The sequence below is a fragment of the Lissotriton vulgaris genome, chromosome 6 (genome assembly GCF_964263255.1).
Source record: "Lissotriton vulgaris chromosome 6, aLisVul1.2, whole genome shotgun sequence".
In the NCBI taxonomy this organism is placed as follows: Eukaryota; Metazoa; Chordata; class Amphibia; order Caudata; family Salamandridae; genus Lissotriton; species Lissotriton vulgaris.
In genome coordinates, this window is record NC_141694.1 from 697,445,670 (window position 1) to 697,470,677 (window position 25,008).

The window sequence follows — 25,008 nt, forward strand, 5'->3', positions numbered from 1 at the left end:
TGGAGCTGGTATTGTGTTGAGGCGGGGGGTATCAAAGGGTGCTTGTGACAGCATCTGTTCGGATTAGTAGACTGATGGATTGAGGTCTTTGTACAACTGCAACTATCCAAATGTATGTAACTCTTTCGACAATGGGGCATGTGACTACCTATTATTTCTTCTTTGTTGAATGTACCACAGATTTGAGACGGACTCCGATTTATGAAACATGTAGTGGCTGGCATTTGTTGTTTAATGCAATGTTTTCTTTGCATATTGTTTGAAAATGCTAATAAACAGAATTTAAAAAAATATATATCAATGCACACAGATCCCAAGATCACACATATTTAAAATAACATTTTTAATAAGGATTTTCTGAATGGGTACCATGCAATTGGCACCTCTAGAAACAGGTGGCCAAGGTGCAGTAGGAGCAACACTGATGGAATCTAAAAGAACGCATTACCATGTCTCTCTTCAGGGATGATACGACCAGATAAATCTTTTTGATTTTCACAATCCAGCACTTTTTTATACTCTGCAGCCTCTTTAGAAAGACTCTGCAGGTTATCCTCAGCTTGCGTCCTCTCCAACTCTAATCGACGGATCTTTACGTGAAGTGTCTGTAGTGCAGACATAAGCTCTGTAAAATAAAGTTATTAAACCTTAAAGTTAATCACAGTTTACACAAAATATTTGAATTTATACAGTTAGAAACCCCATCCAAATATGTCCAACTGTAAAACATGGTTGATTATCCATAATTTTTCAGAATTCTAACTTCCAGTAATTTATCGCAGAATGCCTTATGTAGAAAATTTAAATTAAAAAACAAAAAAAACACAAACAAAAAAAACCACACTTCTTGTGCTTTCTCCGCTTTGGACAAGTCTCCTATCAGGTACAACTCAAGCAACCATTTTCACTCCAAACAGCTGGAGAAGATCTGGTGTTTATGTTAGAAGTCCCTTCTCTCTCTCATGCATGCAAAACAAAGTTTTAAAATGGTGCTCCTACTCAAAGCCTATTTTAACCCCTTTGGTGCTGATGACTGCTCCCAGTCGTCATGAGTTACGGTGCTCGTGTGCGGATGTCGGCTGGGAGCCGTCATGACCACACCCGCGATCGGAATGTTCAGCACTGGCGCGGAATTCCAGCCGCAGCCAAGGCGTTAACATGACTTCAGGCACATTTGTGAACCAGGGTGTTTTTTTGATGTGTGGGCAGAACCACTTCAGGTCATATCTTAATTGACATTTATGCAGCATTGTACATTGCATCAATGTGCATTGGGAATCTCCTTCTTAAGGTAGCCCATGCTTCCACTGTACACAGCAGACACTGTGCAAACATTTGGGAGAAAAATGTAAACAGCCTCCCTCCCCCAAATCTTCAATTGTTTTGTTCTAACAAGAGGTGCCAAGTGCCACTAAGCAATACTGGGAAATTGTAAAGGCGGTACAAAACAATTAGCTATATTTTACATGTGTATCTAATGGAAAAAAGCACATTATAGCAATACATTTTAACTGTGAGAAGCAAACTGCAGCCAAACATTTCCATAGCAAAATGTGATTAAGGTAAAAGGGCAAACATTTCTACAGTGTTGACAGACCAAGCCATTGATTTTTAGGTCACACTACAGACAGTCCGCATAGCTTATGCCAACAATTTAATAAAGGGCTAGTCTTTTGTGGTTGTGTCAATCCCATTTTCATCAACCTACATCACAGACATCGTTTTTGTAGCGGTCAGTTATGTCTTTGGGGATATGGAATCCCATAGGATCCATATAGTAATATATTGGCTGCATGCATGAAAAGAGGAAAAACGCACTATGACATGACTCTTAATTACAACAAATGATGTAAAGTACATTGAGGTAAATGGGATTGACACAACAAAAGGGTAAGGGGGCTGACCAGTTACCCTCTAATAATTGTTGGAATAAGCTCGGTGAAACGGTCTCGAGCCAGACATACAACAAATGGCCATGGAACCACACATGATCTATTTGCTAAGTTAATGGTTGCATGCTTGAAAACAGGAAAAACTCCACATCATGGCTCGCAGTTACAATGGCTGTAAAGTAGGTTCATGAAACTAGGATGGACACACCAAAGGCTAAGCGGGCAACCTATCAGCCCGCTATTATATAATACACTTCACTTGTGCCAATGCCAGAACTTAGCATCAGGTTCATGGTCAACTCTGGCACCACATCATGCCGACTTCCGATCTGTTGCCATCCCACAGCCAGTAGCTTCCGTACCAAGCATTCATCACATCCAATACACAAAATCACTTATGAAGCTCTGAAGACCAAAAAGCATCCAAGTTATGTACAAGAATGAAAAAAACACCCAGATTCCTGAGCAGATAAAAAGTTTTACCCAGCTGAAGTAACACCATATGGTTTGTGCTTAACTTGTGCTCATGAAAAGTGCTGGTGTTGATAATTACCGTATTTTCCGGCGTATAAGACGACTCGGCGCATAAGACGACCCCCTACTTTTCATGATAAAATGTAGGTTTCATGCTATATTCGCCGTATAAGACTACCCCCACTTCCAACGCAGTCCTGCATAGCGATTTTGGTCATTCACGGAGCCATTTGTTCTATTTGCCTATTACTTTTTATTTGCTATCGATACTTGCACAGTGCTTCCACAGTGCCACCATCACCTACGTAACATTAGTTCTTGTGTTTGAGTGCCCTCCATTTATTTCAATATTATACCGTACCTCTACTTGCACACATGTCACTTTTTCCTCCTGTAATGCACCATTTTCTATTGAGAAGCGGTCTGACACCTTCGGGGGAAGTCCGCACTATGTAAAACGCATGAACACATACCGTAAAGTTTGGTACCCGGCGTATAAGACGACCCCCAACTTTCCAGAACATTTTAAGGGGTTAAAAAGTCATCTTATACGCCGGAAAGTACGGTAAGTGCCGGTGCTGAGCACCGGAAACCACCGGCTCAAATTAAGCAGTTGCAAAATACCAGCCTCAGAAGGATGAAAGGCCTTGCCATGGTTCCAACTAGTGATCACTATGTTTCAACAGTACGTGTTCAACTCAATGAGCCATCTGGTTAGAATGATTCGAGATCGTTCCCAAAGACTGGGCATAATGAATGAAAAAGCTCAGACTGCCCAGTTTTGAGCACTGGCGGAACTTGGAAGTGTAAGTGCTGTCTTCTTCTGAGTCTATATACAGATCCAAGGATGAAGAAAGTAGGGACCGAACCATACACTGCACAAAAAGTAATAGATTCTTGGCACCTAGACCGGTGGCCAGGTCACAAAGCATGCCACTGGATTAGATGAAGTTCCCACAATAAACCCTTTGGGATACTTTAGGCACAAGGTGACACAGTAATTTAATTTTAGCTACTTGACTCTGGGGAAAATAATGGACAAAACCACCATACATCAACCGTTTTGACTTTGGGCAAAGGATGATGTCGAAATCAAACCTGAAGCTTAGCTAGTGGATATGTGGACATGTCTTTCAGCACATGGTCAGTCAGAGGGATACATCAGCATCTATGTCTTGGCATCACTCAATTTGAGTTTGGGTAGGTATCAGGGACCCCCTGTTAGGATCTACTCCTGGGTCAGGGAAACAATAATTTTTGAAACAGTATATACCCAGGCAGACTTAGGCTACAAGGAACTGGCTAATTCGTAACACATTTTCAGGACAACATATGATAAACACACAAATGGTAAAAAACAATTAGTACAACAGACTATTATGATGTCAAAAATATATTTTTAATCTTGATATCTTTTTTTAAAAAATAGCATAATAAGTGGTTTAGAAAATGTTACTGTGTATACATGATGAATATAGTACATTGATTATGAAATGACAATTCTGATACATTGTTAAAATCAAAATATAAAAAGAAATACAATAAAAATTAATTTCAAGATTATTCCTTCAGATTTTGTTAGACTTGGGCTGTGTCAACGCGTTTCGACAATCTTTTGTCTTCATCAGGACTTTAGAATATGCAGCCACTTTTTTCTAAATAGAATAGAACAGATTTTAGATAAATGTAAGGTCAACACTTTCTAAGTTACATACAGCAACTTTTGTTTTTAACTGACCAAAGCTGACCAACAATTCATAACAATTTATAACAGTCTGTCGACAATTTTTTTTAAAAATATTTCTAATAAACACATGTCAGGCATTAGCTCAAAAAGGAACGATAAAATAGAATAACATTTCTTAGCCAGGCTTGTATGATGCATATGAGTGATAATACAGAATCGTAGAGACTACAGAGTACAGAGCACATTTGTATTAACTATTTATAGTTTGGCCAGGACAGAAAGGTAAGTATTCTTTTGTCCAATAAGAATAAGCTTTTATAATGCTTTGCCAATAAGAATTCACCTCCTTCTCTTACTATTCCCGAAAGAATACTTACCTTTCTGTCCTGGCCAAACTATAAATAGTTAATACAAATGTGCTCTGTACTCTGTAGTCTCTACGATTCTGTATTATCACTCATATGCATCATACAAGCCTGGCTAAGAAATTTTATTCTATTTTATCGTTCCTTTTTGAGCTAATGCCTGACATGTGTTTATTAGAAATATTTTTTAAAAAAATTGTCGACAGACTGTTATAAATTGTTATGAATTGTTGGTCAGCTTTGGTCAGTTAAAAACAAAAGTTGCTGTATGTAACTTAGAAAGTGTTGACCTTACATTTATCTAAAATCTGTTCTATTCTATTTAGAAAAAAGTGGCTGCATATTCTAAAGTCCTGATGAAGACAAAAGATTGTCGAAACGCGTTGACACAGCCCAAGTCTAACAAAATCTGAAGGAATAATCTTGAAATTAATTTTTATTGTATTTCTTTTTATATTTTGATTTTAACAATGTATCAGAATTGTCATTTCATAATCAATGTACTATATTCATCATGTATACACAGTAACATTTTCTAAACCACTTATTATGCTATTTTTTAAAAAAAGATATCGAGATTAAAAATATATTTTTGACATCATAATAGTCTGTTGTACTAATTGTTTTTTACCATTTGTGTGTTTATCATATGTTGTCCTGAAAATGTGTTACGAATTAGCCAGTTCCTTGTAGCCTAAGTCTGCCTGGGTATATACTGTTTCAAAAATCACTCAATTTGAGCCAACTTGGTTTCATCCAGTGTAGCTTGTACAAAAGAAACAAGTAAGAATAAAATATAGAATAGCTTTTGATATACTGCTAACCAAAGATCCTTAAAATCATTCAATAACAGCATAAAATTTAGGACAAATGGCAGACATTCGAACTAAAATGCCACAGTAAAAGGAAATATGGTGAGGCAACTATTGACGGGAAAAAAATCCCACACCTTTTTTTCCCCAATTTGGTCACACCGAAGTCGGAAGCAACACTTCAGATCCTTAAGCATCATTAGAAACCTTGTTATTTACCAGCATGGTAGTCAACTCAAAGAAATGGAGAATTTACACTGTCGAAAACATGCTGTTAGTTACCGATCTCCAGTGTTCTATACAGCAGAGCTGTACACTCACTCACCTGCTCGGTAAGGCATGGTCACCGATACATGCACATAAATATTTTTGGATTCTAAATATTTTCTAAGGGACACGCCTACCCTGACACCGTGCAGCATCACAATGGCGGGACAGCAGACATCTGCTACTTCATGCGAATGAGTAAAAGGGTGGTTGGAAGATAGATACCAAAGTGTGCATTGATTAATTCATGCATGAATACATATATGGATGTAAGTGGAGTGAGTTCCTAGAGGGCCAGGAAGTTGCTCTTCCCTCCCACTACTGCTGCTGCTCACTCACCCATCCACTCATCCATTCATCAGCCCATATACTCACTTACCCATCTACTCATCTACACATGGACTCAAGACTAGATCACCCACTCACACAAATCGGCAATCAATGCCCTCTACTTTCCGCCCTCAACCTTAGCTCCCAACCCTGCTATCTATCTACCATTCCCAAACTCGGCATGAATGGTAATCTCTAACCTGGGCGGGTGAGTTACCGAATAAGTAAAGTGGATGTTTTAGGACTTGTAAGACGTGTATCCCGTTGTTTATTGTGTTTTGGATTCATGGCGAAGTAGTTTTGGGAGATGTACACCTCTGCAACAGCACGCGCATAAGCTCTATTTAAAAGAAAACACACTGCATGCTGCAATGTTCTGCTCGCGCTCTGAGCGAAGGTTCCTGCTGACGGCTCCCACTGTGGGCATGTTGAAAACTAGTTGTGTCATAGTAGGCAGGCACGTAATTACGTCATTACGTCCACACACAAAGGAAGCGGTTAACCTACACTTCCTTTATCCTGCTTTTCAATAACTAGGGCGCCAAATGAAGCTTGCATGAATTCGAGTGAAATACATTTAAACGACACCTGAACAGTCGTTTTTCAGCGTGTAGAGATTCTGACCATCTATTTCAAGGTATTTTTATGTGGCCGTTGAGACAATTTATGTTTATTTAGTATCATTTTTTTTGTTTATCTTCATTTTTTGTGATCTCTTGTTTCAATTATCGATTGACTTTGCTTTGTGAATAAGTTTTGAAGGCGCCAATTCTTCCACTTTTCGAACTGAGCAAGTTATGTTAGTCTCGCAACAAGGTTGAGACTTAGATATTTTTAAGAAATTTCAGTCTGTTTTTAGTCTAAATTTAGGCCTGCTAAAAGGTTTTAAAGATAAAATAATATTAAAGTCTAAGGCACAACCTGTAGTTCATAAAGTGAGAAAGGTGGCAAATTTGATGATTACCAAATTACAAGAGGAACTCAACAGATTACTTGATTCTGGTATTGTAGAAGAGATAGAGTCCTCTGAATGGTTGGCCTCAATTGTTTTGGCGCCCAAGGATAATGGTAAACAAATTAGAATGTGTGTTGATTTGAGAAGTCTTCATAATTGCATATGGGTAGATGGACAACAGTTACCTAATCTCAATGAAGCCTTGGCCAAATTAAATAGTGCTACTATTTCAGTGTGATGGACTTCCCATCACCAGGTTCAGTTACATGAGGACTCCAAGAGCTTTAACCTCTTTCGTCACTCCTTTGGGAGCTTTCAGGTTCATTAGAATGCCTTTTGGGCTAGCTTGGGCTGCCACATGTTTTCAGAGAGTGATGAAAGAGGTTTTAGTGGGTATCGAATCGGTCTTGTTTTTCCAAGACGACATACTTGTTTTTGGAAAAGACAAGTCTGAGAACAATGTGACACTGGACAGGGTTCTCTAAAGACTTGGAGTGCGGTTTGAATCTAAAAAAAAGAAAAAAAGTGTAAATTCTGCATAGGTTCAGTGTCATACTATCTCTAGTGAAGGTATTAGCCCAAAAATGTATCTAGCGGAAGTCAATTCGTTGTGGAAATATGGCATCACTGTTGAATATTTACCTGGTTTGAGGAATGTTCCTGATGATTTTCCCTCAAAGATGCCTCTTGACAAACTTGGCCCTAACAATGAGGGGAATTCGGTGTTGGGGGTCAAACAGCTCTCAACAAGTCGAAGAGAGAGTTGAGCATTGCTGAAGACAAATCAAGGAAATTTGCTATGGATTTTGTGGTGAACGGTTGGCCTGCTTTAACTCCGGTTTCCCCAATGTGCTAAAGGTTTCTGGAGTGTTCAGAACGAACTGTGCATTTTTTAGAAGAATCTCTAAAGAGGTGATAGGCTGGAAGGTGATACTAATCTATGTCAAAAATTCTCAATCTTGCACACAAAGGCCATCTAGGTCACAGTTTAACCAAGTCTAGAGTCAGAGAGTCTTATTAGTGGACTGATCTTGATCGACAAGTAGAGGATGTGGTTAGGGACTGCATTTCCTGGGCCAATAATAACAAATCAAAAAAGACAAGAGCAACCCCTTTCATCAGTTGAGCTTCCTGAACAGCCTTGGACAAAACTTGCTATGGACATTGTGGGTCCTTTTGATATTTTGGCACCTAACAAAATGTTTGTGGTAGTTCTTGTGGATTACACATCCAAGTGGGTTTCTGCCTGTTGTATGTGTTTGGTTGTCACCAAGATCATTGAGTTTTTAAAATGTTTTTGTCTGTGAGGGTATTCCGGTTGTGTGCCAGTGTCTCTGGTGGTTGCCATTAAAGGACTTCCTCCAGTTACCTGAAGTGGTCGATCTCTTTATTTTAATAGACACCATAGCACATAATCCATTAGGGGACACAATAGGGGGAGAGGATGTGGCCTAAAGGGCTAGGGCGGTGGATATCAAATCTGGGGAACCGGGTTAAAGTCTCGGCAGTAACGCTCAACATTCTGTGATAAATCACCTAACCTTCCTGTGCCTAACAACAATTAATGTGTACTGGTGTAACTGGTGCTTCTGTAGAACGTTCTGATTCCGGATACCTTCGGGTCAAGTTCCCGCTATATAAAACTCTAAAAAGAAAAGAAAAATTGGTAGAAATTTAAGTCAACAAGCTCTGGGTGCCGGGACTGGTCTTTGGCAACAAACAGCCATGGCAAACAAAGGTGTGCTAAGTGCAGTCACAGGGTCTCGCATTCCAGAAATCTCTACATTGCAGAGGCCAGAGAAGATTTTCATGGAGTATGGCTTGGCATGTGACCAGGCCCTGGAATCTGCAGTCTTACACCTGAATCACAATGAACATGGCTTTTAGGGCTCCAACTCGATGCCCTGGTTGCAGGCACCACTTTTAGTGAGACCCTCCACTTAGAATGGTTACTGCCCAACGCTCCATTGCAGTTGGACTGAACTTGTGATTTTGTCCAGGTCCATGCAACCAGAGAACCACAGTTGGTGTGTGCGCTTCTAGGCCCTATTTTCAGTTAAATCTTTAAAATTGCATATATTTGGTTCTACTGATTGCATTTTAGTTGTTTTGGCCTCAATTCATTACATTTTACTCAAGTTTTCTAAATTCATGTGGGATTTTTCATGTGTTGTTTTTTTACTTCATTACTGCTCTAAGTGAAGCATAAATACTTTACACATTGCGTCTAAATTAAACCGGATTGCTTGTGTCAAGCTACCAGCGGGTTAAGCACAGGTTAATTTGGGGTTTGCTTGTGTTTCACTAGAACAGAGTTTATGCTTGCTGTTAGAGTACAGGTTCACTCTCCCCTCAACCAGTAGCCCAATTTCTATCAGCTATCCATGCAAGATTACCAGCCGTGATCACATTAGTGCAGGATTGCCAACACTAATGTAAAATGGCTTTGTCAATTTGGAATGCCATTAGAAGGGTAATTCATAGCGGGCAGAGCCGCTATACCCCCTGGCACCAATTATTAGTAATAAGTCTCCAAATCCTGCATGATCTAGAAAATTATGGATTGTGAAAACACACATTTTCATATCAAATACACACTTCTTAATTTTGATATACATTTATTAATTCAACCAATTAAAAACTTCTAATTTGGCAAGTTTGGCTGCACATAGGAAAGATACTCACAGGTAGCTGGAGAGCTACCAGTAGCTCACAAGCGACTCGTTTTAGAAGCCTGCTCTATGGGGTGCTGGGGGAGGGGGGGGGAGGTAAAATGATGAGGAGGATATCACCATGACAATTTCACAGAATTGCACTTATAATGGTGAAAACAAAGAAAATATTTGCACATAGAATAAAATAATGCAAGCATTGTGAGAGGGGAAATGCAACACAATCAACAGAGATGATGTGACCAAGTTAGGATGTACGGGAACAAGTAGGACATAATGTTCTAAAACATGGCACTAGGCAAGTGGCAATTTCCAAGACTCTCCCTACACAGGATTTTGATAGAAGGGCCACTTGAGAAAATATCGTGAAATGTAAATGACCTGTATAATAAAAACAAAAGGGAGAACAACATCTGGATTCATATAAGGTTTATTTATAGAAGCCAAAGCCAAATTGCTCCCAAAATAAATAAATAAGCAACTCAGAGAAATAAGCTAGAAAATGGATCAAAACAGGATGGGTTAAAAGAAAGTGCCTTCAAGAAGTTCCTCCATGCTAGAGAAGTGGTACTTATTGTGGTTAATAGCAACAATCTGCAGATTGCCAGGTCACAAGAAGATGGGGGTGATTGTACCAATTAGGTCAGAAAGGAAGGAACTCACAGTAGAAACAGCACATGGGCCCAACAAATGTAGCTGGAGGCCATCAGCGGTTTTCCTCTATACTGAAACATAAGGCCGGGGCAAGAAAAAAAATAAATTCTGAACTGCCCCAATTCGGCTCCAATTTCGTAAACAGTTGAAGACGCACCTCATGAACTAACACTGCATCATGACGCAGTAACAATCTACTAGTGTTCCTATTACCCAGCAAGGTCTCAAATCACTTGTTGACGGTGTCTCTGTCACTGTACTGAGCTCTTCTGCATTTAGGTACAAACAACAAATACATGTACATCAAATTTGGGAAGGAAAGACACAGGTGCACTATGTATAATCCAATAATCCTAGAGAGATTTTGCAGATTTATTCAAATATAGACTTTTCAATTGATGCCAGATAAACTTCTCCAAAGCATCTAGGATAAATGTAAAGCTGTCACAAGAGTGTGGATAAAGGCATACGGAATAAATGGATACAGGCGACAAGCTTTGATAAAGCCAATAGGTCAGGCATTTATAACTAGCAGTGCTTCTCAACTTACCGGAATGTTCTTGTGTGCGAGGATGTGCGAGAAGAATGTGACAGATACAGAGGGTGATCGAGGAGGGAGTTTATGAATGAATAACAGATTGATGATATAGAAGAATCACTCATGTACTCACTCAACCGTCCCTCAATCCGTGGGCCTTCAAACGATACAATGCCATGGTCATCTATTCATGCAGCCCTGCACCTGTGACCTTACTAGCCCAATCATCCATGTGCTGAATCAGCTATTTACTTGGCCCTCCACTCCAAACCAATGTGTGTGAATCCAGTATGCAAGTCTTAATATCTTTAACTGTTCAGCATGGTTGTGTATATTCCCATTTAGAAGAAATGTTGAACATGCATTGATCATATACATATCCCTGAGCTCAGTATGACTGGGGACAACAGTCTCGACAACATGTCCTTGCATATTACCAAAACCTGGAACTCCCAGTTGCACTGCATCAAGTGTGCAAGTAATTTAAGTCTACTTTAAAGATATACTTCTTCCAGCATATCTTACCATAAACAATGCTTCATAAATATTTTACTTTTCTGTCAATAAAACACCTAACAGCACCTGGATGCCGTATTATTTGAGAGTGGTCATATTCACAGTGCTTCTTACATCAAGAAGAGACACAAAATGTAATTCTAGAGTTTCTGCTGTAGTTTTGTCTTACCTTTACTATTTGGGGCAGGATCAACATCGAACGTGGCAGATACTGGCTTTTTGGAAAGGAGAACATCTGTCTTCTTATTGTAGGCATTGATCTTTCCATAAGAAGTGGGCTGTGATGGTATTTTATTTGGTGGTTGATAGAAGCTTCCTAGGTAGCTATCCTTTATAGTAGAATCCATCTTCAAGAAGTTAATCAGAAAAACAAAAAAAAAATGAAGCATTATTTCTCGTTGGCAACTAACAAAATAAAGAAGATAAAAACGAAAAACCTCTCTGATCAGCATCAGTTTCAACAAAATCTTTGAGAAGATAGGATATGCCAGTCAGAGTAGAGAAATACACAAGGCAAAGGAAGTAGCCAATGACGTGTCTAAGGAAGGAGGTGCAACAGAGAAAGTTGCTGAAGTAAAAACAGAAGAACTGGCCTCCAATTTGAAAGTAGACAAACCCATTTTGTCAATGTCCCGCCATACTATATTGGACAGCTGCCCATTCACCTATGCTAGTGTTTATTTTTGATTTGGTAAAGTGTGGCTACCGCTCCAGAGCAGGCTCTTGGCGCTAAAAAGTAGAGAGCAACTTCAATAGGAATCACATTGATCGCCCACAAGGCTGTCCACGCCCCTACCCTTGCGGATTAAGTAGGCTTGGCAAGCTGAAAATCAGCACATTTGCAGCAAACTGCTGTTCATGCCTTCAACCACCAAACCAGGGCCACTCTTTAGTCTTCCATCCTTCTACAAATCCTAGCCAAAAGGAACTTTTTTAAACTAGATTTATCAATGTGCTCCGAGTCCTTTTTTTAGTAACTGATGCCTCCTGCAAACCCATGTGATCCATTTCATGTCGCAAACCCACCTTTCTAAGTCTGGCACAAAGACAGCTTTAGTTTCTCACCGGCCTGGAAAAAAAATATAGATAAAAGATTCACATACAGGAAGAGGGTCTTTGGGTCAATCGTCTTCGTTCATTGGTGTCAGTTATTTATATTTTGCTTCCACCCACCACAACATACACATACATCATGGCTAAAGGAGATAGACCAGCGGTTCTTAAGCTTTTGACATTTGTGAACTCAGACTGACTCACTATTGGAAGCCTAGGGTCCTCGGCCTAAGCAAATACTCCTTTGTGAACCTCATAAAAATACACAAAAATAAAAGGAAGAGGCACACATCAATCAACAATACAAATGAAGAAATATTTTCTTTTATTCACAACCACAAAAAAACAAAATGCAAAAATACACATTTTAATGGGCGGTTGGAGCCTTTAGCTCTTTTTTCTAAAATACAAAGTGATATGCTGGATTCTAACATATCATTCCTGTTTGCTCCTGATGCACCCTCTATTGTTCATGGTGCACATCCATGCTTCAACTGAGGCCACCAATCATCCATACTATTGATTGCTGAACTCGTGCTACTTCCAATCATGCTTATGATCCCAAACTTAATTTTTAGGGCCTCATTTTGAACTCCTTTAAATTTGGAGATGATTCAGAATTTTCAGTTTAAAATTTTGCTTCACAAGTAGGCTTTGTGGACCCCCAGGGATGACAAGTTAAGAGTCACAGGGCTCAACCATTTCAGCCACTGGATTACTTTCACTGTGAGGGACAGCGTTTTTCTTCATCGCGTGTGCCAATTAACTTTATTTAATTTATTTTTAAAGTGTACTTGTGTGTCAGTGGTTGTTGACCCAAACATTACTTTACCGATGCTTTTTTCGTTCCATTCTGTATGCTTTTTATTTTTCTGGTCATTCCTAAATGTTTAAACCACATATTCACTTTACAGTAATTGCACTTACTTTTCTTTTTGTAAAAAAAAAATCATCTTCCATTGCAGTATACTAGAACTGTATGGTAATGCCTCAGTGCTAAGTTCACCTGCTTGCTACGAGGTCCCCCCATGTTGTTCCATTACAATTGTCAATAAAGAATTTTTCTTTAAAAATAAAATTTAAGATGATCGCTGCCATGGTTAGACAGCGTCATTTTTTCTCCCCCCCCCCCCTTTTTTTTTTTAGTGGCATGTACCTGCAATACTTTTTAACAATCATTGTACCTATTTACCAAGGCTAGAACAATTGGTTTTGCCAAGGCTTGTTTAGGGATTAATGTCCCTTTAACCAAAATGCACTACTCACGATATTTAGGCTATCCTGGTTTAGGTTTAAGCCTATAATAACTGATAAAACCCTACAGAAAGGGAAACAGCCATCACAATTGTAAACACATAAAATAAACACTGATAAAAACCTGCACAATCACAAACTAAAATGCCATTCAAAGAAAGGTGAAAGAGAATAAGTTGTTCTAATTTCTTTCTGAAGGGGTCAACACAACGTAACTTATTTTATTCAAGTTAACAGCAAGAAAAACTTGTCTAAGCGTATTCTGCTTGCTTTAGTTGTTTAGGGATGTCACTAAAAATTGTTAGCTCTGACTTTTGTTTCCTCCCGCTTTGTGTGCTTGGATTAGAAGCATACTTTGGGTCTGATCTAATTATTTTATAGACTGCAGAGAATCTGCAAATATTGAGTTTGAGTTTAAATCATTTCTTAAGTGCACGTACACCTGACTGTTTCATGGCGCTGTGGTTCACTGAACCTCAATTAGCGGAGGGGACCAGGGGGCAGAAAGAGGAATTATTGAGGGAAAGCCTGTAAGAAAAGAAAGTTTTTTAATGCCTTTCGGAACAGAGAATATTGGGTGAGGGATCTGAGGTGGGGCGGAAGCGAATTCCAAAAGGTGGGGGCGAGTGTGGAGAATTTAGAGCCTCCCCATTTTTTTCGCCGAAACCGGGGAACAGTCAACAGGTGTTGAGAAGAGGATCGCAGTTCCCCTGCGGGGGGATAGGTTTTAATCTCAGATGAGATAAAGGCAGGGGCAGATCCTGACTGAGCCTGAAAAGTAATGCAACCCATTTTGAACTGGGAGCGTTCGCGAATAGGGAGCCAGTGCAAGGATTTCAGAAGCGGGGTGACATGATGGGATTTTGCCAAATTATAGACTAGACGAGCAGCCTGGTTCTGCACCACCTGTAGCCGTCGAACATTGTAAGCGGGTATACCACAGTATAGAGCGTTGCCGTAGTCTAATCGAGAAATGACCATAGCCAGTACAATACGTTTTAGGGCAGGGAAAGAGAAAAAGCGGGATACCTTGCGAATGGTGCGGAGAGAGAGGAAGGAAGAGGACACCACTGAGCTCACCTGGGAGTGCAGAGTGAGTAGATCATTGATTTTGAAACCAAGCGTTTTAACGGAGGGAGAGGGGGATGGCGGGGGACCAAGGGAGGGGGTCCAAAAGAGAGGAGACCAGGGACTGGCACAACCACCTGTCAAAACCAGTTCGGTTTTGTCTGGGTTAATTTCAGGTGATTGTGGTTCATCCAGTCCCTGATAAAGATCATAGTGGTTTGGAAGTTGGACATAGAATCAGGGGATGAGGATAGGGAAAACATGAGCTGGAGTTCATCCGCTTAATTAAATACGGAGACCTCCATTTGTTGAAGGGCAAAGATGAGGGGGCAATATACAGATTAAAGAGTAGTGGGGAAAGGGAGGAACCCTGGGGGACCCCGCAAGGCACCTTACAGCATAGGTCTTCAATCTATGGGGCGCGACCCCCAGGGGGGGCGTGGAGTCATTGGAAGGGGGTCGCGCATTCACCGGCCTCGCTGCTGCCTCGAATCCAAAACGTTTACCTTTCGTTTTGGATTCGAAATAATTACATCTCAGAAACCTCTCTGATAGGAGGACAGGGCAAAATAAGCCAATCATAATGTGGCTACGTCTTTAATGCCTGTCCTCCAATCAAAGACTGCAGCATGCACACCAGGAAATGCCCGAGAACTTTGTCCATAAAGATGGACTAGCACGTTCGACAATGCAGGCTGTATTTCCACGGAGTTCTGCGCAGTCACTGCTGGCTTTCACTGGACCCAGCTGTCTTTCTTGACCCTGGCTGCTTTTACCTCGTATCCCTTTTTCCAACACTTCTTCGTGACTGCCTCTGCATTAGGATCTCCTTCCCGGCTGGTTCCCAATGCAACCCGAAGCTTCCAGGAATAATTAGGTAAGCCCCCTCCTCCTCCGCCCACGCAAAGACACACAGAGATTATTATCTGTTTCTTAGATCGAGCAATGTGGGTGGGATGAGGTGGGAGGGGGACAGGAAAAAGGCTCCAGTTAAATTTTATGACTGTGGAATTGTGTTTGTTTTCGGTGTACATTCTGGTTTTTTTTTATTTTTTTAAAAAATTATTTATCCTCATTTGCCGTCTTACCGCCCATATCTTTGTTACTTTCCCACCTCTGGGCTGTTATTGTCTCTTGAGCTGGTCTAGAGTAATGGGGCGTGAACCGCACATATTTTTGAGTCTGGTCCCCTCTCAAGACTCCTTCTTGACCACCTGACCCAAGATGTGTATTCTCCACCATCTCTATTCCTTGCTATCGATTCCGAATACCAGCGAGACAGGCACGGGCTTAATCATTGGACTTTCAACATAAATATAACTTTAACCAAAATTTAGCAGGAAGGGTATCCAAAAACCTCTATTTCTTTTAGAGGTATCTAACATATCTAACTTTGCTGTATATCTCATGGCTAATATCCAGTCCAATAAAGTTGGACTGAGTGGTGAGACCCATAATTTACATAACTCCCGACGTGCTAATAACATAGCATAAAAGATGAGTCTTACATTGTTACCCAAAACTCTATTTTGCAAATCATATCTCCCAGAAATAATTAATTCGGGGCTTACCTCAATGGGTTGATTCAATGATTTGGAGAGGGAGTTACTCATGTCAATCCAAAATTTTTTGATATTCGGGCATGATACAAACATATGGAGGTCATCAACATTTGGGGCTTTGCATTTTGGACATTCCACCAATCCTCCATCTTTAAATTTGGAAAGCCTGTAGGGGGACCAGTATGCCCTGTGGATAGTAAATAAAACATTTCGCCTTAGATTGGCAGGTTTAACAATTCTATATAGCATGCTCATAGTTACTTGCCATTGGTCTTCTGTAGCAATCCTTGGCAAGCTATTCTTCCACAGGGTCTCTGGTAGATCAAATATCCCATCCTCCATCTCCAATATTTGCCAGTACCAGCAGGCAACTTCCTTCTTAAAGTCCTCTCGTTCCAGTTTTAGTTCAAATTCATTTTCCTGTCCAATCTCTGATACTGCGTGGTTTGCCCAACTTTGAATTTGTACATACTTGTATCTTGAGAAAACTAAGCCCCAATTTTGCTGACATAAACTCCATGAAATTAGTCTTCCATCTTGAAATAGATCTCTCCATCTTTGTAGATCTGGCTCCTTTGTCAAGTTTGAAGCTAACGCATCTCTTGTCCAGGTCGGCGCTCCCGGTGATTCCCATATTGGAGCCATGTAACTAAGATAAGGAATCTTAGTAATTTTTCTTATTTTGTACCAAGTCTCGGCCAGATCTTTCAGAGTCTTGAGTTTCACTTTTTTTAAAAACTTAGGGTCTCCAAACTTATATAAGTAACCAAACTCATGATAACCCGATACTTTCAGCATTATCTTAAACATTTCACCTATCTGTGAATAAACGAGAGAACCCAATAACATCCTGCAGTTTTTCAAACAAAAAGCCCATGCATATATTTGTAGATCAGGAGCCGCCAATCCTCCTTTATTTACGCTTCTTCGAATTTTCCTCCATGAAATTCGAGAGGATTTAGATGCCCAAATAAATGAAATTATCATACTTTGTATTTGCGCCAACCATTCCTTTTTAAAACATAATGGAATAGCTTCATACAAAAAGGTAATTTTTGGAATAATCATCATCTTTACTAGATTAGATCTCCCATATATTGACAGAGGTATATTCATCCAGCCCTTCAGCAAATCTCCAACCTCTTTTTTTACTCTGTCAAGATTAGTTTTAGCCAAGTCCTCGATCTTCTGCGTAATCCTAACACCAAGATATCTCATTTCTACTGTTGTTTTTACAGTTCTTGTGTTAAGATTCCAAGTCATTATCTCAGTCTTTTCTTGGTTTAGCTGGTAACCAGAGATCCTACCAAAATCTTTTGTTATTTTTACTAGATTTTCCAATGAACTAACTAAATTAGTAGAATAAACAATAATGTCGTCCGCATATAAACCCAGTTTCTTTGACCAGTCCATTACTGCAAAAGGGGGTATCTCTTCTGATTCTCTAATTTTACAAGCTAAGGGTTCTATATATATTGAAGAGTAAAGGTGATAAGGGGCATCCTTGCCGGGTGCCCCGCATTACCCTTATGGGAGATGTAAGAGTGCCATTTATAAGTACACGTGAAGTCGGAGCACTGTATAGTGAGAAAATGGAGTGGGTAAATTTATCTCCTAGATTGAGATATTGCAGAAGGGTTTTCAAATAAACAAAATTAACACGATCGAAAGCCTTGGCAGCGTCTAATGCTATCGCTGCCAAGGGATAATCATACTTAGAGGCTAAATCTATCATGCCTATCAAAGAATAGGTAAGATCTTTTAAATACCTCTTCTTAATAAAGCCTCTTTGATCTTCATGTATTAATTTATGGATTATTTTACTGAGCCGGTCAGCCAAAATTTTTGTATAGAATTTATAGTCGCAATTTAAAAGCGAAATAGGCCTATACGCATCCATATTTTTGGGGGATTTTCCTGGCTTCAGAATTAGAATAATATTTGCCTCATTCCAAGAGTTTGGGATTTTCACTTCCCCCCGAAATATTTTATTATATAAGTGACAAAGCGTAGGGACCAATGTAGTATCAAGAGCTTTATAGGCTTCTGCCGGTAGACCATCTGGTCCAGGGGCTTTCCCTCTCTTGCTATCTTTAATAACTTTCATCAACTCCTCCTGAGTGATTTCCTTATTAAGCCCCCTCATATCCTCATCTGATAATGGTTTCATTAAAGACAGCCAGGGCTCAATCTCCCCGGTATCTGGACACAAATCTTCTGCATAAACATTCGTGAAATGCTCCTGAAATGCTTTTACCATCAATTTATTTTCCGATATAATTTGATCTGTGCCTGGTTTTTTGATTTCTTTAATATGATTGCGTACGACATCTTTCTTAGCTTTCCAGGCTAGTAGCTTGCCACATCCCTCCCCATATGAAAAATGTGCCAACCGACTAGCTTCCCATCTTTCTTTGACTCGTTGTGCAAGTATCGCAGTTAGCTGAACTTTTAGGTCTAAAAGTTTTTTATCACAAGGACCATCTAAAGTAGAGTCATCCTGGGGAATCCAGTTCATTTCGCACTCTCGAATCTCTTCTTCTAACTTAGATACCTGGCAATAATACAATCTTCTTCTCTTTGCGCCCTGAACTCCCATTCTGCCTCTCATAAATGCCTTGCATGCTTCCCATACTATGTCGTCCCTAGCTGAACTCACATTTACTTCTAGGAAAACTTGTATCTCTTCTTTAAGAATCTCTAAGATTTCTGTATCTGCTAAAATTGTCCGGTCTAATCTCCAAACTGAAGTGATTTTCTCTTCTTCCAAACTCAGATTTAGACTTACCCCTGAGTGATCTGATAGATGCGCCCCTAAATGAGCTACATCCGTAACCCTCTCTCTCAATCTACTATCAACCAAAAAAAAATCTATCCTTGAGTTGTGTTTATATTTTTTGTTATAGAAGGTAAACCCTGACTGTTGTGGAAATTTACATCTCCAAATGTCACAAAGCCCAAGTTGCCCCATCATTGACCTAAGTTTGGCAGTCATTTTGATATTTGTTATTGCTCTAGAATTACCTGCCCTATCCATCTTCCCATCTAGTACCGTATTAAAACCCCCTGCCATGATTACTTTACCAGGAAAATCCAATACCTCCAATTCAACTTTCTCTAAGACTGCGGGATCATCTATATTCGGACCGTAATAACCCACTACTATTAACGTTTCACCCGAGAGTCGCAGACTGCAAATCACCCATCTTCCTCTACTATCTACTACACTGTTTTCGACTACTATGTCGGATCCTTTCCTTATCAGAATGGCTACCCCCTTTGTGACCAAGTCTTGGGATGTATAAATAGCGTTTGCTATCCATTTTTGGGTGCTAAAAATATCCTTACTTTCCCTTTGTGTTAAATGTGTTTCTTGCAAGATGATGATCTGTGCGGATGAATCCTCCAAATATTTCAGAATCAGCTGTCTTCTAAATTTAACTCGGAGCCCATTAACATTCCAGCTAAGGAACCTTAACTCCTTATCTCTGGCCCTGGTCATTATAGTTATCATACTTGCCATATGCTGCCCATTTCTTCTTCCTGTTTAAGTCACAGCAAGACTGCTCATGAGGAATATTTTTTCTAGTTTTCTCCCTTTCCCTTATCCCACCCCTCTCCCTACTCTCACTTCCCACCCCGGAAAACCCAACCATTACTCCCATGGCCTAGGCCTGTGGATGTCTGAGTGGTGGTGCCCCTTAAATTTACGAATTGTTATGGTCGAAAGCCTTATCCCCTTGCAACATCCAAAAAAGCATCTACCTCATCCACCGTTCGAAAGTTATACATTTTGTTGTGCCACATAACTTTAAGAAAGGCTGGAAATTTTAATTGAGCCGTGGCTCCTAGCTCCCTTAATGGTGCCAACCGCTTTCCCATCTCCCACTGCCTATTTGCTGTAGCTGGTGACAGGTCTGACCTTATATCCACCGATATTCCATCTATTAAAATAGATTTTTTTTTCAGAGCAAATGACAAAATTTTTTCTTTTAATGAATAGGTCGCGAAATTAATCAAAATTTTTCTTGGTTTAGCCCGGTCAGGATTCAACCTAAAAGGATCTCGATGTATTCGTTGTATGTCCCGAGCCAGACTTTCCTCATCTTCTTCTAGTGCTAGCTCTTTCTTCAGTAGCTGCACTACAAACGCCTTTAAGTCTGTCCCTTCTTTTCCTTCTGGCAGTTTAAGAATTTTTAGGTTGTTGCGCCTTTGCATGTTTTCCAACCGTTCTAGCCTTTCATCCATATGCCTATCTTGGGAATATAGAGTCTCTATCTCCTTTCGATTGTCCTGGACTCTTCCCTGCATAGTTTTCATTGCAGATTCCATCTCTCCCGCCCGAGTCGTTAGTTTATCTATCTTATCCTCTAACAACACGCATGTAGCACTAATACGCTCTTGGTTTTTTCTAGAGGCTTCAAACCCTAAATGTATGTCGCGCTCTAATTTTTTTAGGAGTTCCATGACGGTCCCATCTGTGGAGGCATAACTCTCTTGCTGTCTTAAAGTTAATTCAGTATTAGAGAGCCCCGACCTTTCATTCCTAGGGGATTCTTCTTTCCTTGTGAATATATCATCTTCCACCTTATTTTCCATGACATCAGTAGGTGGACTTTCATTTAATTCACTTAATGTGGCTGGTATGCTAGGTTGAAATATCTGCTCCATCGGTGCCTTAGCCTCACCGCTACTGCCCTTATCCGCATCCATCTCTATATCTAAAACCTGAAATGGGTTAGGTGTAGAAAGAGTTGACCAATCCTGTTCGTGTTCTTCCCTATATTCAGATAAAAATTCCCTTTTTTCTTCAAATTCTACCACTTTGCCAACCCTATTTTGACGCTGAGAAACAGACTCAGGTTTCAACACCAACACCTTTGGGACTGGCTTAAAATAGAGGTTCAATGAGGGAGCTATAGGGTTCTTAAACAACGCCCTTTCTTTTTTCTGTCTTTTTTTTCTCTCTTTCTTAGACGGTGAAGCCTTAGATTTATGCACTATAGATTTAGAGAAAGCACTTTCCTCTGACTCCTCGTTATTTATTTTTTCTGCTTGTGTGTTTTCACTTCCACTTGGTCCCACAAACGTTTCCTTGTTTAGTTTCTTGCTCCTCAACTGATAACCTGAGAACTTATCCCCCTCCTTCCCCTTCTTGCTTACTTGTTCTGTGGTATTCCGCTGTGAAACACTTTCCAACTCCGGCTTGCTTGTAGCAGCTTCCAGCCCTTGACCCCTTCCTCCGCTTGCTGGAGTGCCGATTTTTGCGAGGACTCGGCGGCCTCTGCAGACACCCTGTGCTGCTCGCTCCCAGCTCCCGGCCGGCAGGTAACGTGACTCCGCCCCCACAGTTTCGATCTCGGCGGGTTGTTGCGCTGTGTCCTCCGCCATCCGCTGCCGATTCTGCTGGTCTCCTGTGTCTAGCCGGCAAACGGCTTCCAGTATCCTGCGGTAACTCGCCGTGGCTCACAACAAGTAAGTGCTGATAAAAAGAAAAACAAAACTCCAGTAATCGACGATCGGCACTCGACCTCGCATTAGCCTGACACCATCACTCTCCTGACATCCGCGACCCGCTAGTTAGCCGGCCGCCATGTTTTCCTGCATCCGTGTACATTCTGTTTTTGTTGCAGCAGTTTCATATTCAGTTTTGCGACATTGAAATGTTTATTTTCCATGTTCTTTCAGTTTTTATTTTTGACACAGGAGATTAATATGATGGCTTTGTCCCACTACAGTTGACACACTCGAAACAAAAATGATGGTTATTTGTTAATGTGTAAAGCATCCACGATTGCACCTTACTTGATGTGGTGGTTTCTGTAGTACAAAAAACTTTACAACGTGGAGGAATCATTTAGCACCGGTCTGGGAAGAGTTCATCTGAGGACATCATTTTTTGTCAAAAAGTTCTAAATAGATTGATGAATATGAGCTCATAGAAACCTAAATAGCCTTCTGAATTTCAGCTGTGGTTAGAAACAGATAATTATGTCCTGCAAAGAAAGATATTGGTGCTATACACATTAGAAAAATTATGATATTTGTAATTACAAAATTATGTGTATTCGTGTGTTTTGCAAAGAAACAAGATTCCAAGACAGAGTATTTAAAATTGTGTAGTTCAAATGTATTAAGACCGCTTCTATAAATGACGAGCAATAGAAGTACTATTTGCGGTAATACAGCAAAACATAAGAATATGCCAGAACATTTAGTCAGGCATTTAGATACAACTTCAGTTTTAATGCATAAGTATCTTCTCATGAGTAAAACCATAGCATTAGTCAACAAACGTGGCCAAGCACTAACTCTAGAAATGTCCATTTAGTTAGTTCTTAACTTTTTCATACCTCTTTTACTATTCTGATCCCCCCCCCAAAACAAGTCTTTCTAAACTTTTCCCCCTCCGTCTCCCTTTTACTCATCCCAAGCCTCCTACTACTGCTGTGAGCTCCAAAACATCCCTCCACTATCCTTCTCAATCCAAATAACATAATACCATATCACCACTCAAATTACTTGCCTTTTTCACTATACTAATTTACCACTAATGCTTTTATGGGTTCTGGAGAAGCCTGCTACTTGCTGAAAAAGCCCTCTGACACTTAGTCAGGGGTAATAAGCGCTATATAAATGCAATTACAAGAAAATACAATATCTTTGACACACTGCAGCAGTGAATGCTCTGTGGGTCTTCAGTTCATATAGAACACATCCCGCCATTTTGTTTTCAATGAGATTTTGTGTCCTAAACTAAGCACATGTGACTCAACGCTGAATGGTGCCTCCGCATATATGGTGTTGTCATTGTGCTATTGAATACCAATGTGTGCCAAAACTGTTCTCTCGTGGCATCATTTTCCATGACTGGTCTATAAGTTTGTCAGCAATAAATTGTCATAAATCACCCAGATACCGGGGAGGGGAGAAGGAGGCCACAAGGGTGTGCGGTAAACAGCTGTCTGTCTCATGTCAAGGACAGGCTCTCATGGAATTGCTGTGTGTGCTAATTTGGAGGCTACTCCGCTCCTCACAGACTGCCTGTGTGATCTTGAATGATCTAGTTTACCTGTCTGTTAGATTACCGGCCTCTGGGTACAATGAACTTCACCCACAAAAAAGAAACAGCTGGTGTCTTTTGGCTTCCATCTCTAGAAGGAGTGTGTTTTGCTACCTTTCACAACCTCTCTTCTGACCCTCACCCTGCAAAGGCCTTTCCAAGACGAAGGCTCAGTTGAGCCATTTTGACAGTGCAACATGTTGTCCTCCACCTGCACCAAATGCATGGGAACACGTGTTTACAATGGGTGCCATTCTCCTTCCAGACACTAAGCCTCCCACTGTACTGAATATCTGGCCTGCATAGCAAGGCACTTCTGGGGGGGAACTCACATGAACAAGGTCATAGGTCACCTGCTAGGGACAGGAGATACACCGTGAGCATAGATAGTCTACTTAAAGATGACCTTTGTGTACAGCCCAAGCACACACATCACAAGGGCATACCCCATGATTGTTCTTTCACCTCATGAACATAATTATAGCCCAGTTTACTGGACACCAGGGCAGCCAGCCTTTTAGCATTTTCTCGTGGCCTTCAGAAGTTACAGTTCACTTGGTCAAAATGATTCCAAAAACTGAAACAAATAACAAACCCCCAAAAAATATCAGGTGAATTAGCAGGACCCTGTGCCCCCAGCTAAATAAATCTGAAGCATCCTTCTCTGCACATAAACACATAAGGGCAGTAATAATTGGGGGCGCTTTTGGTTGTCTATGATGATGAGTACCAAGTTCTACACATTTTTGTCGGAGGGGGTCCTCCCGCCTAACATTTTTTGACAGGGGGTCTCGGCATCAAAAAGTTTGAAGACCTCTGCCTTACAGGGTTCAGCCGAAAAGTCGCCCAGTCGCACCGCTTGGGTGCGGTCCCTTAGGAAGGAGGACAGCCAGACCAGGGCCGCACCACAGACCCCGGCCGCCCCGACACAGGAAAGTAAGATGGAGTGGTCCACCGTGTCGAAGGCGGTGGAGAGGTCGAGGAGGACCAGGGCCTGAGGAAGGTTAGTGTCCATACCTTTTCTAAGGTTGTCAAGGACGGATAACGCCACCGACTCGGTGGAGCGAGCGGGGCGAAATCCGGCCTGACAGGGGGCTAGTACTTGGCTTGGTATTAAAATCACATGTGTTCTTTTGGCAGTGCATAATTCTGTCACTAATTGGTGAAATCACTGGCTCATAAGAATCTTGGCCAATATGTACTATAACATTTACTCACGTAGAATGGTCTAACGCTTTGCTATTTCATCCCCATTTTCTAACAAGTTAGCATTGATAGCAGGTCACACGCCAAAAACCCAAACTTTAAAATTTTATTTAAAGGTGTAGTGAAAGGTACCAATGAAAAGAGTGCTGTCACCATGCACATGGGATAATGGAGGAAACAATGCACAAGACTTTCAATATACCAATACAATCCATAGCTGCAAGCTGACCCATTGTCATATATTATACCATCAGCTAACCCACACCTTTTACCCAACTGCAATTTAACTGCTGAGATTTTTAAGTCTGTGGTTACAATGTTAACAGCAAACTGTTAAGTCCCAGAATACGATGTGATGCCTATTAAAAGATCTACGTGGTACAAAAGGGGGTGGTAATGGACGGAGCATCTGAACCAATCAAACACTCACACCCAGTCAAAAGATCTGGATTTAATCCATCACCGTTCTTTAGCCCACTCTGCCACCCCAGTTCAGACATGGCTATATGCAAATCAGTCTGACCCTGTGCCTCATGGGAACAGTCCAGCCCGAACTGCCAAGCCATGCCTTCCCTGGACCGGAAACAAGCTTCCGAGGACCGGTTTCTGGCATTCCAGCCGTCTTCAGCCCAGCTTGCTT

The 25,008-nt window shown here is 40.7% G+C and overlaps 1 protein-coding gene across 4 annotated transcripts in view; it reads right to left on the reverse strand.

The window, feature by feature from the left end:
- The window catches only part of CEP57L1 (centrosomal protein 57 like 1), a 139,877-nt gene that overhangs the window by 91,933 nt on the left and 22,936 nt on the right, over window positions 1–25,008 (reverse strand). For 2 of the 4 annotated variants that reach the window (XM_086926677.1, XM_086926674.1), the window contains exons 2-3: window positions 11,332–11,509; window positions 449–625 (exon numbers count right to left, since the gene is read on the reverse strand). In XM_086926677.1, the coding sequence (XP_086782803.1) occupies window positions 449–625; window positions 11,332–11,509 (355 nt within the window). Of the gene's footprint in view, window positions 1–448; window positions 626–11,331; window positions 11,510–12,188; window positions 12,235–25,008 lie in introns of all 4 variants that reach the window. The other 2 variants (XM_086926676.1, XM_086926675.1) reach the window with 2 other exon arrangements.